The 17404-nt window shown below is 38.4% G+C and overlaps 2 protein-coding genes across 4 annotated transcripts in view; one reads left to right on the forward strand and one right to left on the reverse strand.

Annotated features, from left to right (window-relative positions):
- ptprea (protein tyrosine phosphatase receptor type Ea) overlaps positions 1-7858 on the reverse strand; it is an 86435-nt gene extending 78577 nt beyond the window's left edge. For 2 of the 3 annotated variants that reach the window (XM_047377168.1, XM_047377166.1), the window contains exon 1: positions 7702-7853. The gene's annotated coding sequence lies outside the window, so the exon portion shown is untranslated. Of the gene's footprint in view, positions 1-7701 lie in introns of all 3 variants that reach the window. The other variant, XM_047377171.1, reaches the window with a different exon arrangement.
- Positions 7859-11309: 3451 nt separating this feature from the next.
- On the forward strand, positions 11310-15457 carry LOC124874644 (clarin-3). Its single transcript, XM_047376081.1, has 3 exons — positions 11310-11684; positions 11928-12113; positions 13650-15457. Exons 1-3 carry the CDS (start codon positions 11459-11461, stop codon positions 13925-13927), a joined length of 690 nt encoding a protein of 229 aa, XP_047232037.1. The 5' UTR covers positions 11310-11458; the 3' UTR covers positions 13928-15457.
- The last annotated feature ends 1947 nt before the right edge of the window (positions 15458-17404 follow it).

The following is a 17404-nucleotide window of genomic DNA, read 5'->3' on the forward strand; positions in this document are numbered from 1 at the left end:
CCCTTACAGATTTTTTCTTTTTTCGCTTTTTATTACACTTATTTTAAAACTGCAGTAGGGAGTTCTGAGAAAACTGTGCACTAAGCCTGAAAGTTTGAACAAGGACACCTTACAGGTCCCTCCCTTTTGCTCTCTGCTGTGCCACAGCCCTCCCTCCAAAGCTTCTTCCCCACAACGTAGCCTGCCATAAACGCGCAGGCTAGTATGCAGGGCCACCGATGATGGTGGATAAACAGCTATGGCTCATTTACTGGTAGGGACGAAACATCAAGGATATGCTTTACATTGACTATAGCATGCCCATACGTGGACTATAAACCTGATCCTCATATCATTAGCACTGCTGCAGGACACCGGCAGTCTTGAGCGTGCGGGGGAGGGGTTTAAGCAGCGCCTACATGAGCATGACTGACACTGCTAAGACATTCCTCCTGGCTCTGATTGGTTGTTTCTGACCAGGAGCAGTGTATTTCTGCAAATGGCAGTAGGACTACTGGCAGGAGCCACAGGAGCTTGTTTTTTCACAGATAATCTGTATCATATTATACTGTCAGGGCATACTGATACCTTTAACAAAAAAGGCATGTTACCAACTGCAGCTTTAATAGCAGACAATCATAACCAGAGCAAACACTAAATTTAATTTTAAAATTAAAATAAAAATTTTAATTATACAAAAATTGAAAAAAAAAAAGGGAAACTGGTGAAGCTTCCTAGAAGAGGTCAGCCTATAAAAGTTACTGCAAGAGCATATCAACTACTAATCCAGGAGGTCATGAAAGAACCCAGAACAACATCTTAAGCACTAAAGGCTTTACTGCAAAACACAAAGACATATCTCACAATTGCCAAAAAAACATCTTGATGGTCCTTCAGACTTTTAGATGTAAAACAGGATTTCAAAAAAAGATCATACCAAGAGTCATACATGGCAGCGGTAGTGTGATGGTCTTCCACTGCTCTGCTGCCTCGGGACCTAATAATTATGATAATAATAATAATAATAATAATTTAGGCTTTACTGATCTCACAATGAAGAAAGTATGCTCTGCATTTAACCCATTCCTTAGGAAGCAGTGGGCTGCCAATGTGCAGTACCCGGGGAGCATTCAGAGGCTAATGGTCTTGCTCAAGGACCCAGAGTGGCAGGCTGTGGGATTCAAACCAGGGTACTCGTGGCCTCTCCGGTACGCAAATGCCCTGCTTTCTAACCACTTGGCCATCACTCGCCCTCTAATCCAGTGACCTGGATTACTGGCGGTAATAGGTAGAAATATGAATTCTAGCCTCTACCCTATTCCTAGAGAAAAATGTCTGGCCACTGACGGAGCTGCTGTGGCTTGACCTTATTCCTCCACAGTGACGTAAAAGACTCAGTTATGACAAAAGTTTTATGACAGCGTTAGCCACTAAGAGTAGCACAACAAATCATTTGGTTTAGGGGGCAATTTCTGTTTTACATGAGGTCAGATTGATTTAGAGAGATTTTGTTTCTCTCCTGATCAATGAAATCATATAAAAACTGCTTTTTTTTTATCTACTCGGGTTATTTTTGTCCAGTATTATAATGTGTTTGATCTGTAGGGGGGCAAATACTTTTTTACAGTCCTGCATAAGATTAGAGATGCACCAATCATTCAGCATGGGATCAGAATTTACCCCTTTAACTGCTCTGGTCAATGATGAGCAGGTCAAACAAAGACATTTTTTGTATCAAAACTAAAAAAAAAAAAAAACACCTGTTTCAATTAATGAATGCATCAATAGATCAGACCTCAAACAAATCCTTAAATTGGTATTGGCCAAGAAAAACCAGCTCAGTGCTTTCCTATTTCCTATAACAAGCTCAAACAAGCAGCATTCAAGCAAATCCAGTGATTGAATCTTTTACTTGTCAACTGCCAAGGATATATTAAACTACTCAGCCTCTGTTTATTCTTTTGCCTTCCACAAAAACCAGTGTTTGTTTTTCCTCATTCATCCTAATTACACCAGAGCTGCATGTTTGCTATCCCTTCACTGAAATAAAGCCACAATGTACAAGGAGTTAAACCTTTCTCAACTACACCCTGTTTTCCCAGAACAGGTTTCACTTTTATCCAAAAGGAGCTTTATTGTTAACAATTAATAATGATAAGCCTTTGATTTTCTTTGCTGACCTTATATGTTTCGGTTGCATCAAACATGTTCCTAAACTTGTCCTTTAGTTGCTTTGTGGTGTATTTTCTAATGCAGTCCTGCAACTACTGACAGATATCAAATGGAGAAACTAAGTGTTGCCTGAGGAAAGTCCACCCATATTACATCTTGTGAAGTGACATCATATGTTACAACCCAGGGGCAAATGTTTTACTCATGACAGGCAGACTAAGCAAGCGGTTTTCATTTTAAGTAGATCCTGAGGCAAGGAGCCAGACAACAACATAACAGAAATGAACTTCTGTAGCATAATGTTTGTTATAATTTGAGGGACATTACTGTAAAATTACTGAGACAATGGAGTTTGCTCGCTTACACACATATAAAGAATCTCTCTCTTTTTGGTGCTGGCCAATAGGTATTTTAAACATCTCAGACAGGAGTTTAGTTCACTGGCCTTTAAAGAAACTAAATCCTTTAAACTTATTGGCTTCTGCCTGGTAACTCAAATGTAACCGGATAATAATTTTTTTAATGATCTGTTTGATTATCTGTATTGATATGTTAACCTGTGGCAAGCAAACACTAGAAAACTGAAAAAATAGCAAAAGCTAATAAAATTGCCTGATTTTGTCACAAAATCAGGGAATACATTTTTTTTTAGCTGATACCGATCTCCAATTTTTTTCGAGGACTCGTCTGCTTGTTAAGTTATTGAACAAGTCCATTTTAAACTGACTTAAAAAAGCAGAGAAAAACAACATGCAGCCATTTTTCTTATTGAAGCCATAATTTTGAATCCAACAAAGTCAAGTTGTTGCATGATCATCCCCGATTTCACTCCTCCATCTTTCAGCTACCCATTTGAGTGAGTGTAGTATGTAGCTAAGTGTATACAAATCCAAATAGTTTCAAATCTCAGTTCAAAAAGTTAAACTGTGTTTTGATTAGCATTTGTATCTTACAGGATCATCAGATGTCCAGCCAGAGAGATAAAAAACTCAGCAGCTACAGGAAGAAAAAGTGGCTTTGCAACACATGGCATGGGACCCTAGGGTCCCGCTTTCAACGTGACAGAAAGCTAGCCAACAAATTGGACAGACTGTGCTGATATTCTATTTAAAGGACTTTGTATGAGGTTAGCTGATGTTTAAACAACTGAGTCTCTCACTTCCCTCGAAGGTCTGCCATGAGTAGAACAGATCACAGTTAGGACGGATGTGTGGGATGAAGGGAGACAGGCAGGTACTCTAGCAGTTTGCACAGCTGTACCCTGTCTACATGTTTAAAGATACAGCCTCTCTGTGGCACTGAGCTCTCAGTGGGTGGCTTCAGGGGCTTTCTGATTCCCCAGAAATTCTTTCAAGCAGGAAGTAAAAGCAACAATGCGGTGCCCCGATTCTGCTTTCCAAGGTTTCGTTACGATTGAAGTTCACAATTCGTCCTTTTGTAAACATAATAAACATTACATCCAAGACAATATGCCGAGAACTTATATGACCCCCTCCAGTTACTTAAATTGGAAAAACCTAGACTGTCCTTTCCAGTTAAAAATGGAGGGTTGGATCCTTATCTCCATTCTCCGTAAGGCACAAACAGCTTTTTTTTAATCATCATTAAATTATTTCAACATGATCCCAAAATCCAAAAGGCTGGTGCTGCCTTCTGCAGCACCAGCCGCAAGCACAAACAAGCCTCCGGTTGCAAAACACTGCAGCTTAATGTGCCTTAGCAGGCTTCAGCTAATAAAGCTCAAACACAAATGACATTTGCCTCAAATCTCACTATAACCAAGGTTCCTACAGCTTTAATGTAAAACTTCCGTACTTTTCCAGAGTTCAATTTCCAGACACCCCAGTTCATTTTAAGCCAATTTTACAATAAAAAACATATAAAGATGTACTTACTTAATTACTTGTAATTCATTGCCGATTTTTGCTGTGGTTAGGCTTTAAATATGAAACCTGAACATAGAGACTAAGGAAACAGAAGGATGGATGACAGACAGACCTCTATACCCACTCCTTCCCCTCAGACATTGATTTCTGAAAAAAAGTATAACTGTTTTAACTGTGGATCGATAAATGGACAGAATGGATAACTGGATGAATGATAGATAACAGAGAGACGGGTGGATGCCTGGACAGATAACCAACGGACAGATAGAAAAATTATGAACAGATAGATGGATGGCTATAGAAATAGATAAACAGAAGGATGAAAGCATAGATGGATGGATAGATAAATATAGAGATGTATGGATGTACGGATGGAAGGACGGATCAACACATTTCATACCACTGCATAGGAAGCCCGACTAATAACACCAGTCGTATTTTCACGAGCCTGTTTTGATGCTGACCGATACCATTTTTACTGGCAGATGACAACCACTTGTTCAGGCTGGGCTCATCCCTAAAATTAACACCAATTAATTTTCTCTTTGCCTGTGTCCATTCATCCATTTGCAGCCTGGGAGAGAGCAAAGTGCTTTGATTCGTCACCCCAGGACAGCTCAGAATAGAATCTAAGTATTTCAGGGACAGAGTGGGAAAGATGTGGGATAAGCAACAGGGCTGTTACCTTGAGCTTAATATCCAGCAAGTTGTTAGACACACCAGGTTTACACAACTAGCTCTTCCTAAAGCTCACTGTGGATTTTAATCAGTCGGCACATGCCCACTCTCAAACAGGATCCACTTCACAGGCTTTCCAATATACCATTTTACAGTTTACAACATTGGAAAAAAACATCTTGGAAGTGTTAAATAGTACTTTAATCTAGGCTTAAGTTACCTTGAAGCACTGTTTTATTAAGATATTAAACACAATTTGGTGTAATAAACTTAACCTAAACTCCTTTATATATCTGATAAATTGGCCCACCCAGTGAAACACAGAGGGGGAAGCAACTAAATTACATTCAAATAAATGCAGCACATTTAGATATTGGATGTACAAAACATGCATAGGTATTCATACCTTGTTAACCTTTCCTATTTTCTCACATTACAACTACAAACTTCAATGTATTGTATTTGGGTCAGCCCCGGTTGACCCAAGTAGTTGCATGGTCGAGGAACTCCTTCCCTGGTCAGGGGGGAAGTGCATTGTTAAATTTCTTCCACACACAACGTTTTGCATTTAGGCCAGAGCAAATTATTTCACAAGTCCCCTACATGACTTGTAGTGAACTGCAATTGGGCTTAATGTGTTTCAACATCAGCCACCATCTCGCCACTCCCCCATAAAGGCCAGATTTGTGATTTTCACAATTGATAGTTTTACCACCTGAGTCGTGGATCTCTGCAGCTCCTCCAGGGTTAACATGGGCCTCCTTGATGTCTTGTTAATGCTTACCTTGCTCAACCTGTTAATTAATGTGGACAGCAGTGTTTCTTTAGGTTTGTAGTTGTGGCATACTCTATCTTCAGATGACGGATTGAACAGTTCTCTATGAGATGTTCAAAGTTTGGGATAATATTTTATAACCAACCCCTGTTGGCCTATAACCTTCTGGGCATTTGATTACAAAATATTAACCTTGAACCTGCTTGAAGAGTAGTCTGGGCTTATTATGTGCATTTTTCACACTATCCAGACACAGTGGAAGGTAAAGACTAATTAGAATTCCAACTACTCACAAGTCAGGTTTGATATCAGTCCGGAGGAGGAGAAGTCAGGTCCGTCTGCCTCTGAATGTGTTTCTCATTGATAATTTCTCATTTTCAGAAACGATGCAACTTAATCTCAGCCAGTTATAAGCATGAATTCTTCTCTTGTTTGCTCATTCAGAAGGCAGCCACGCTTTAATCTGCAGTAATTGGCCATGTCAGGTTGACTAACAGATTTATTCAAAGCAATTTAGCAGCAACTCTGTATGACAATAAAGAGCTCATTCCCTCACAAGGTATTTAATTCTTAAAGTAGGACAGCAGGAAAGGGTTTATTACAGAGATTGTTGCCAAAAAAATTAAATATGGAGTAACACGAAAGCAAGACACAGGAAAAGCATATAAATGTACTGAAAGGAAGATAATTAATGGATGTTACATACATGAACTGGGAGACTTCACATGAAAAAGCTTGAAATGGTCAAATGCAAATGAAAAAAACTATCAATAATTACAAATTAATGGCATTAATAAATTCTGTCACAACCAGATTTCTCTCAGATGAACACATTCACCTGTAGTAGAAATGCACCGATCAGTTGGTCACTGATCAGCTCTGACTGTTTATCAGCAGCTTACACTCTGGAAAAATCGGATTTTCTTTTTACTTTTGGTTAATATATAAAAGGAAAGAAAAATTCAATGTGTTATTATTCTTAGCATGAAAATAAAGATTGGTCAAAATCCTGATCTGCAGATCAGACCACAGAAATCAAAATACAAAAATCAGTACTGGCCTGACTGGTGCATCTCTAATTTTACTGAGTTCTTTTAGGTAATAGTTTTCTGTTAATGTATTTTTTTTTTTTTTTTTTTGTCTTGTCATTTCTATATAAATGAGAAGCTTAGAGATGCACATATTTCTATTTTCTTAGACGTCTGACCAACTGGTTTGGATATCCTTTTTTAGGCAAGGCAAGTTTCATTTTATGGCACCATTTACATACAAGGTTTTATCACAATATCTAAAAAAAAAAAAAAAAGAAATTTCAATGAAACCTTTTTTTGTAATTTTGGATCACAACTTTCCACAGTTTTTAACGTAAACTAAGGGTGATCCATTACCACAGTTTTTTAGCTTTAAAAACACTGCAGTTGTCTTATTTTGTAACCTGCACACATGATCTTAGTGTCATTTGAAAGTTCTATTAATGCTTGTTTGTTCTAACATACAACTCTACAGAACATTGTACTCACATACATAATGCAAAGAGAAATGTGAATCTTAAGGCACACTATTCATGCTATGTGCAACAAGGATGCTGATCTGTTGCTGCCCCTGACCTCTGACCTCCCCTACTACAGAGCCTGCCTAAAGGGATTAATACATGTCAGACAGCCATCCATGATGAGCAAAAAAATGCATAAATCCTCAGCTAACACATGCAGTAAAGGGGATGAATATCTCATGGCAGATCTATCAATCCAGCTCACCGACATGTTGGAAGTGTCTCAACTGAACCCCTCATTGAAACCGAGTCGGAGTCAGAATATAAGGAAAACGCCCATGTTTATTTGAAAATAAGGCAAAAGAATATAAAAACAAGCAAACCACGCAAGAGAAACTCCCAGAGCTTCATTCATTAACCCACTTTGACGCACCGGGCTGACTGAAGACGCTGCATGTTGACAGGAAAACGGCTTCAAAAATATAAACAAGGTGAACCAAACCGACAGATGTGTTCACAAAGCATTAAAGCAATAAGCACACCTGAAATGGACGCTTCATAGGGGAGGAAAAATTCAGCACGTCGCTGCCTGCCGCTGTGCGTAAAGGACAGGTAACACGGGGAAACACGCCGCTTAAATTCTGTCGTTTCCTGCTAGATTAATGACAAGCACTGTGATTTTTAGAGACGAAGCCACGAATGAAAGACATATAACTCACCTTTATGGCTTTGGATGTTAATTCCTGAGCGCAGATTGTCTGGAAAGAGGCGAAGCAGAGGTTCACTGTTGCCGCCTGTCAGTGGAGAAGGTGGAGATAGAGGTTTACTCCAACACAACAGAAGATCCCTGCCAGAGGCGGCCAGGATAGGGAGACACCTGCTGGTCAACAGCTCTATTACACAGTTAAAATCTCCCAGTTTGCCCTTTATAAAGTGTGTAATTTACTAATTTTATTAATGGTTTATACTGAAGGTATATTGTTGATTGGTTAATCCCTGTAACAAAACATTACGAGGTGTGAGCGTCAGGCTGGAAATACTGTGTTCCCCTTTGATGTTCCTATAAACATTTTTTCCCTCTTTTTAAAAGAGGAAATTTGTTCTCATACATGACAGGGAGTTTGATATAGGAATATGTAAAGTACTTAAATAATACTAGAGCTGATTATTTAAAACAAAACATCAGACATTACCATTATTAAAAATGATCAATAACTAGCTAGTAGAAATATCTTTTATAAATCCAGTATTTTGTCATATTTTACATTAGAACGCGATTTACCAGGAAAATAAGCTACACTCTCATCTATTCAGGAAGCCAACAGAGTGAGCATCCATTGTTTTATATCAGTAATAAAAAAGCAGAAATAAACACGACGTGTTGGAAAACAGTTTGCTGGCTGACTGATGTCCGTCAGGTTAAAGTGAACACGACACAAGTTGGAAAAGACATGGATTCTTTCGGCGAAACAACACGAAGCTGTGCAAAAACAACCTCCCAAGACCAGGTTCATTTTGTATTTAGTTTTTTTTTTTCTAGTAGCTGTTGATTAACAATAAAGTAACAACAGTGAGATGGATACGTTTCGTCGATCAGAAAAGCTGCGAAGACGGTCGGATTTTAATTCAGTTTAACAAGCCGCATCCCTGCCTGATTACCATCTGATGTGTATTATCAGAAAATCACTTAAAAAGAACTTGTCTGACAACATGAAGTAGGCCAAAAGATCTAAAAATGTAACACACCATGCCCTCATCTAAAGGACAGATGAGAAAGACATCTTCAATTCTAACATCTACACAGGCATTTTTAAAGCTTTGAGACTCCACTGAACCACAGTGAGAGCCATACATAGTGCATAGTGAGGAACCTTCCCAGGAGTCGCCGACCCAACAAAATTAATCTAGGAGTTCATCACTGAGAAACCATTTCAGAAAAGAACCCAGAACAACATCTAAAGCATTGCAGGACTTATTGCCTCAGTTAAGGTCAAGGTTCAACAATAGGAAAGACAAATGGCATTCATGGAAATTCCATGGTGAAAACCACTGCTGACCAAAAAGAACGCAAATGTCTGTCTCACATTTTCCAAAAACATCCTGTTGATCTCCAAAACTTGGGGAAAATATTTTGTGGACTATCGAGAAAAAAGTGATACCTTTTGGACGGTGTACATCCCATTACATCTGATGTAAAACAAATATTAACAATACCACATTGTACCAACAGTCAAACATGGTGGTGGTGTGATGGTTTGGGACTGCTTTAGCGTTGCAGGACCTTGATGGCTCTGCTCTGCTCTCTACCCAAAAATCCTAGAGATATAACCATGCATCAGTTTGTGAACTTAAGCTCAAGTATACTTGGGTCAAGCAGTAGGGCAATGGTCTGAAGCTCACCAGGAATGGGTCAAACCTCCAAATAGCTGAAAGAAATGTTCTAGAGGGGCCTAGTTAAACTGCCTGCTTAAATCTGATTGAGATGCTGTGGCATGACTTTAAACAGGCTGTTCATATTCAGAAATCCTCTAAAGTGGGGGATTTAAAACAGTCCGCAAAGAATAGTGGGCCAAAATTTTACAGTGAGGTAAATGATTCATCAGTTGGAACAAAGGCTTAATGGTAGTTGTTGCCACCAAGAGGGGAGCAACCAGGTTTAGAGGCCAATTCATTTTTACATGGGGGTGCAGGTTGATTTGGGGGGCTTTTTCCCTTTATAAATAATCTGCAAACTGCTTTTTGTATTGATCTTTGTCTGATATTAACATATGTTTGATGATCTGAAACAATTAAATGCAACAAAAAACCCAGGACAGAAGAATTCTGTAAAAGGGAAAATACTTTTTCACAGCACTATTTGTTTACTGAATTCGAAGGTAAAGTGGCTCTGTGTGCGGATAACAGGGATTACACCTTGAATTAACATAATCAGACTAAACATACAGTAAAATGCATTTTTAATCACTTTAAAAAAAAAGTATTTACAGTTGGAAAACTATCAGTTGTCATTATGGCTGCTGTTATCGGAGGCGACTGTGGCTCAGTAGGAAGAGTAGTCATTTTGCAATCAGAAGGTTGCAAGGTTCGATTCCAGCTTCCTCCAGATTCCTCCTGCCATATGTCGATGTGCCCCTGGGCAAGGCACTTAACCTCAAGTTGTCTACCGATCTGCGTATCGGTGTATGAATGTGTGAGCGTTAGTGAGTGCGATTGGGTGAATGTGGCGCTAGTGTAAAGCGCTTTAAGCGGTCTGTATGACTGGAAAAGCGCTATATAAGTTCAGTCCATTTACCATTCATCAGGAGCTAATAAAAATCATAAATACTTTATCAACTTTATTTTTCAGCCTATGACTTGGCCCTCAACAACAGTCGAACTTGCTCACAAGGTCCACCCTGGTCTAGTTTAAGTCAATATAAAACAGAATAATTAACACCTAGTTCATTAAAATAATTAAATTAAATAATTTTTGTAAAATTGTCTTTTTTTTTAAGTAAGTCTACTTGTAAAATTTTCAAATAAAATTTTTAGTTGTTAAACTTACATGATTTGTATTCAGAATAATTGTTTAAAATCTAGAAAAAAAAGAAAGGTAATCTGATAGTTACATCGTTTTTACTGGTAAATTCAATTTGTTTTATCAGTGTAACCAGGTACTCCTAACCTTTCATATCACCACTGATGGTGAAAAAAAATTGCACTCTCCTCCTTCCTGGTTTCATGTTGCTGTTAAACTTCCTGCTGGAATTCCTCTTGGATGGTTCCCAATCGAACCAAGTACGAAACAAGACATGGAAATCAGTTTTCTCTGTCAACGTCGTTGTTTGTTTGTCTTCATGACTACACGAAGACAATAATCTATAATTGTTCCTTTACAGCACCTGTGATCACGTAATCATGGCCACCACCTATTATGGATTTAATGCCCTCACTGGTGACACATTCATATAATTCATGGACCATTGCTCCTCCAGTAACTTTTTTTAAAGTAAATAATTAATCTGATTTATGAGGAATATAAGAACAGGACTTTGAATGCAAGATTATAAACACAGAGCCATAAAAGTGGCTTTGAAGTAAACTTTAGCTTAAAATGTTTTATTTCCTAATGTCAAAGTGACTCTGCATGGTCTCCCTCATTCCTAATAAAGAATCCTTTTTTTACATAGAAACTGCCAATATGGTTGTTACTTCACACGCTCTCCACCAACGTAACAAATTTATCATGTTTGGGTGAAACTGTCCCTACTATGACAACCACCTCTGTCTTTCCTCTTGTTACTCCAAAGGTTGCAGTCATAAAAAGGAGATTTTATGACCTCGGAGTCCACATTTCACTCCACCCAGGAGAAGTAACTCATGCATAGTGTCCACAGAAAACAGGAAAAAGTCATTTTTCTTTTCAAAAGCATCAGAGGTGATTAACTGAAAAGACGCTTGGATTTTGATTTAACAGGAACATCTGGAAAACAGAAAATGCCATCTGGAACGAAGTCTCTGCATTTTCTTCTCAGTGCGCTGCTAACTGCCATATCTGCCGCTCTGCTTGGGTATGCCATGTCCACAAATTGGTCTAAAACGACTGTGGACTGCACAGGAATTGGAACCAACAATGGGAGTGCAGCTATCACAATAGGCCTTTTCGAGGGACTACTAGTAAGAGACAGCTGTCCCAGCTATGGGAGTCTAAAATACTTTTCGGGTAAGTATTCATAGGACAATTTGCCCAACACATGGGCCCCTAAGATTGAATAGCAAACCTAAGAAAAACACATTATTCTGTAAAAGATTATGATTTCAAAGGAAAATCAAACCTATATTAAGGTTCTACACGGTTAGCGTTTTGTGTATTGTTCACACACTGATACATCACAGGACTTGTACTTGTATAATATGATTTATTTATAAATGTAATACTAGTCTCATGTTTTATGTCTCTCTGCAGTGTTTATAGAGTTGTCAAGGATAACAAAGACTCCTATGATTCTCCACGGTCTGTGTGTGTGCCTGCTGGCCTTGTGCTTGCTGTGTTCTGTCCTCAGCATCCTCATCTCGTTTTACAACAGCGTCAGTAATCCTTACGAGACCTTCATGGGGCCTATCGGGGTTTATGTCTGCTCCTCCACCAGCGGTGAGTGGTGCTAGAATGAGGTACCTTGCAATAATATTCATACACCACAAGTGTCTGTGTATCTTCTTTGGATTTCATATTCATAGTCAATAATCATGAAGCTGAAGGAGTGCGACAATAAAAGTATAAAATGCATTTGTATTTAACAGCTTTAGTCTTATACCCCTAAATAAAATGAAAAACCCAATCCCAAGCTTTGATCCTCTGTAATGTGTGGTAGCGGGGATGACCATAATACAGGCGGGACAGGTAATGGGCAGAAAGCAGTCCGAGATGAGCGGAAGTGAAACTTTAATAAATAAAAATCTTCAGGCAAGGACATAGCTAAAGGCAGAATGGGTCATAGTGACGGGTAGGTATATAAATGCTGGTGCTGGATCCTTGAAGTGAAAACAGGTGATTGATTAAACCAGGTACAGTCTAGTATCTGTTAGATTATAACAGCTTTTAAAGACATCTTCAGCTGAACTCTTTTAATTAGGTTTTGGATTTCCTTTTGTATTTAGTGTTTTATTTGATTTGATTGTTATAACAGTGTTTGTCTTAACTTTATGTTTTTGGTCTATGTATTTATAAATGAAACTTCAACTGCTCATCCTGACCAGAAACCCCTGGTCAAGATTATACAAGTATCTCAATGAGACATTCCCGGTTAAATAAAATTGAGAAAGAAGCGAGCTGTGAGTGGAGCCAATGAGACTAGATTAGGAAATCTAATGGGAGGAAAAAGCTGAACATAACTAAAATTGGAAAACTACACTCTAGCTAAACAGAACAGAACCTAACAAGATAATGACAAAATACCAAACCGAAATGTGACGGGACAACAGGAAGTACAGGGAGTAAGGCCCACAAAAGGAACCAGACTTCCAAAAAAACAGGAGCTGAGTCCTACAGAAGAAAACAGCAACTAAAGTCTAAAACTCAAAATTAGAACCTTATTATTATTATACAGAAAATGCTTAAAGTCCAATAAAAAAATGCAATGAACATAAAAAGATAATTATTCAGAGAAACAGCAAACAGACCCATGCTATCTGTGGGGGAGGTGCAGAGATCCATAGCTCAGGTGGAAAATCAGTTACCAGGACAGCTATTCTGAGAGCTAGTCTGTTCTTTATGGAGGAAGGACAAGAAGAAAGCCATTATTAAAACAAAACCATAAGAAGTACAGTTTAAAGTTGGTAGAAGGTGTTCTGGTGAGATAAGACCAAAACTGAACACTGTGGGCATGTGAATGCTGTAAGGTGTTAAATTAACAGCAATTGACATGATGAAATATTGAGGTAGCAGCTTTATACTGTAGGAAAGGTTTTCGTAAGCAGCAAGATGGGTGGAGCCAAATATAGAGCAATCCTGGAAGAAAATCTGTTAAGCCAGAGCTACAACAAAATCATATTTCTGTTTTTAAATGGCCCTCTTAAAGTCCAGACCAAAGTTCAATTGAGAGTCTGTAGTAAATCTTGTAAATCACTGCACTAGATCAGGATGATCTGTATGTGCAGTTGAGCTGAATGTAAAATTTTCTTTTTGCAGCTTGTTTGTCTCTTTTGGTCCTCATCATATTTGTGCTGAACATCACTGTGACCACCATGGCAGAGGAATTGGTTCCCAGCATTGAAATAATTGCTTCCGTGTTACTGACAAACAAAACGTCACAGATGCAGGTCGGGTACTTCCTGGTCATCCCTTACATGGTGCTCTCTCTGGGGGCTATCTTGTTGATCTACCTTTACGAACACACAGCCTACACACACAGACGAGAACAGGAGAGGCCCACGGAAGATGCTCCCAAGGAAATCATGATGTACTAGTGATAATCAAGATAGTGACACTTACACATTCCTTCTGACTTTCTGGAAAAACTTGTGATGGATCATAACAGATCATGGTTGTGTACAGAAAAGAATGAATGCACACATTAGCTTGCTGTAAAATGTGCAGGATTTGGTTAATTTAATTCACCTTTGACATTTTAAGAGGAACATTTTTATTACGTTCCAGTCTTAAGTTAATTAATCTGATTTATCCAAAGTTTAGTAAACCATTTTAATCACTGGTTCTGCCTTATGCCGTATTTCACATGAAATAACATTCCTCAAAAAATATGTATTTTATACATGAACCATGTAAAGGCATCTTTTTCATAGTAAACATCAGCATCAATAGCAATAGTAATATTCCAGCTTAGCAACTTTAATCTTATTGAACATGTAATATGTATCCAGTTAGTGTATCACTTTGAATAAAAGTAATTTTTACACATAGCTTTCTTTCAATTTTATTTTAAACAATTTAGAGAACATATAAGCAAAAACAAAATCTAATCCTTTAACTGAAAGTTAAGCGCCAACTAGGACTGAAAGGGTAAATGGGTATTCACTGATGTTTGCTGCCCTCTGTCTGAGATATGATGCGATTGCAAGGAGAAGTCAACATCTGCCAAATGTAACTTCTGAGACATCTCTGGATATCTGTTTACTAATTAGGAATACTCTTCATAGCAGTTTGTTTTGCTAGGTGTTACACAAGGATTATCATTATCTTCCCTAGCAACCACAAGTTATTGTTGGCACCAATAAGGCTCTTCCAAAACCAGTTTTGATGTATGTTTGGGATCATTTTCCTACAGGAACACCCAGTTGTGTCCAGATTACAAGTATTTGATCTGAGTAAAAGCTGAACTGCCAGTAACACTGGCAACAAAACAGATCCCCACATGATACTACTATACTACCACCATGCTTGAAAGCCTCACATGACTTTTCTTAATAGCTCAAATTTTTTCGCGCCTGCCCATAAAACTTTTCTCCAGAAGACATTTGGTTTGTCCTTGTGGACAGCTGCACATTTCAGTCGAGCTTCAAGACGTAATTTTGGTTGGCACCCTCTCAGTCCTTGTGGTTAAACTTCTCTTCCTAGGATAGAGACAATAATGTTCCTGCATTTTCCAGTTTATGCTATGCTTAATTTAGGGTGGTTAATGAACCTTATAACAATTAGTTTTTTTCTGGGTGTGACAGCTTGGGTTGGATGGTTAAAACATGGACACAACTGGGTTTCCAAAAATAAATTGATTCACCTTTATTGAATTTTGTTGACTATGCCAACGAGCCAGGCATGTGCCAGAAAACAGACCAGTTTAAATGAACTCTGCCAGAATTAAACCAGGAAATGCTCATATCTACAAAAGGTGTCTGGGTTCTCAGTAATTTTCTAAGGGACCAAATATTCATGGGGTTGTATGTATGTATTTAAGCCTGTGTATGTATCATTTTGAAACTGTAGATTGATGTGAACCTGTTTTTTGTTTTTAATTCAAATAAATAACTAAAAGCCTAAAATGTATCTAACATCAATGCCAATGAGTGTGTGCAAACATCTGATGACACTTTATGTATATTGACAGCAAATAAATAAAATAAATAGGCAGGTTGTGGCAAATTTTGCCTATTAGGGTCTTAGAGAACTTTGTTGAGAAAGTTGAGAACGTCTGGAGGCAATTTTTTACAAAACTTTAGACTCAAAGATCATTGCTTCAAAAAATTGTGCACAGGTACAACATTTGGGATGCCTCACGTCTTTGCCAAGTTCTGAGAGAAGACCCCAACTGCTAGCCTCAGATGAAAAATAAATGGATAGGATGACAAGGAACAAGCTAGGAACCACCAAGGCTTAAGCCTGCCAATGACAAGAACAATGTTTGGAGGAGTTAAGGTGAGGCTTTCAAATCATAGGATATTGTGCCGACAGCTAAGCATGGAGGTGGTGGCATCATGCTGTGGGACTGTTTAGCTGCCATTGTTATTGGTTTTTCACACAAAGCGAGTGGAAGAATATAGGCAGAGAACTGACTATTTTTTTCATCTTCAATCAACATCTATATGGCTGGAACTTGGACACAGTCAGGTTCTCCAACAGGACAATGATCAGACCTGACTTTGTTAATTCAGGGTAATATCAGGCTTCAGGAACATGCTAAATAAATCTAGCTGAAGGCAACAACTTTAGCTTTTCTCATCAGGTTAGAGCACTGAGAAGAAGGAGCCCTCTACATTTCTGTCCTATATCTGATCTTTACAATGTGACTTTCCAGCTTAAAAAAATCTGTGATGAAAGATAAAGATTAACTTCTCATCTTTTTGTTGCACTTTAAAAGGTGAAAAACACACACATCCACTGCTACCGAATTGCAGTGACAGCGACAAAGCTTGTTGATTCTGTGAAAGCTCAAACAGATCCTGCTATTGTCCCCTGGACCTTCTTACCCGCTCACAGCTGTGATTCACATGACCGTGTTGACATCAGAGCAAGGCCAAAGTGTCCCGTTACCTTTTCCCGTGCCCCATCACTCAGGGACTAAAGTCTGTTTGGACATGCCCTTTCCAGCACCTCTCAGTCCTGCAACGCCTTCTACCTGCCTTCAAAAGAGTTACTCTTCCTCCAGGTTTCACACTTCAAGGAACCTGCAGAAGGATGAAGCAATTTGCTTTGTTGTTGTCAGAGTGAATATGTATTAGATTTCTGGGAATGTCTGCTTTCTTCAATAAATCAAAGAAGCTTCTGGTCTGATCATAGAGGAGAACATCAACTATGTCTTGTGCTGAAGAAGACTTTGGTGACTCAGTTACGTGTATACAGTTTGTTAAATACCTTTATGTTTTTTGTCTGTCTGGGTCTCAGAATCCCAGTATTTATTATTTTAGTTTGAGCAAAAAAAAAAAAAAAAAACTAAGTTGAATAACCCAGGGTGATTTTGAACCATTTAACTTTTCGTTTATCATTTTGAAAGCTATAATATCCCCAATCGTTTCTGTACAGCTACAGGTGGATCTTAATAGATGCACCTGTAGTTGCATCTCCAAAGCCTCTTCTTTTTAATATGAAATGAAACTTGTGTCCTAAATACAATAAAGTGAGAAAGCATCTCCATTTAGATTTCTCCTGTTTTTGCTTCTCCTCCGAAACTTGCAGTTTTTCTTCTGCTTGGCAGCAACAGCTGCTATCAAGCATTTGCAATAACTAGCAATGAGTCCGTTACATCACCGCATGTTCAAGGTAATACACTAAGCCACTCCAAAAACCTTTAATTCTGAAGTTGAATTGAATTGAACTGAAGTTCATTCAAATCTAACATTGGATTGATGTCCTGCTGCATAACCCAAGTGAACTTGAATTATTTTAAATAATATTAACATAATAATGGGACGATGCAGTTAGACAAAGTTTCAATACATGTTTTGCAGCTGATGCACAGAGCCAGTTTTTTACTCTTCTCCCTAGTTGGGCTT

The sequence above is a fragment of the Girardinichthys multiradiatus genome, chromosome 10 (assembly GCF_021462225.1).
Source record: "Girardinichthys multiradiatus isolate DD_20200921_A chromosome 10, DD_fGirMul_XY1, whole genome shotgun sequence".
In the NCBI taxonomy this organism is placed as follows: Eukaryota; Metazoa; Chordata; class Actinopteri; order Cyprinodontiformes; family Goodeidae; genus Girardinichthys; species Girardinichthys multiradiatus.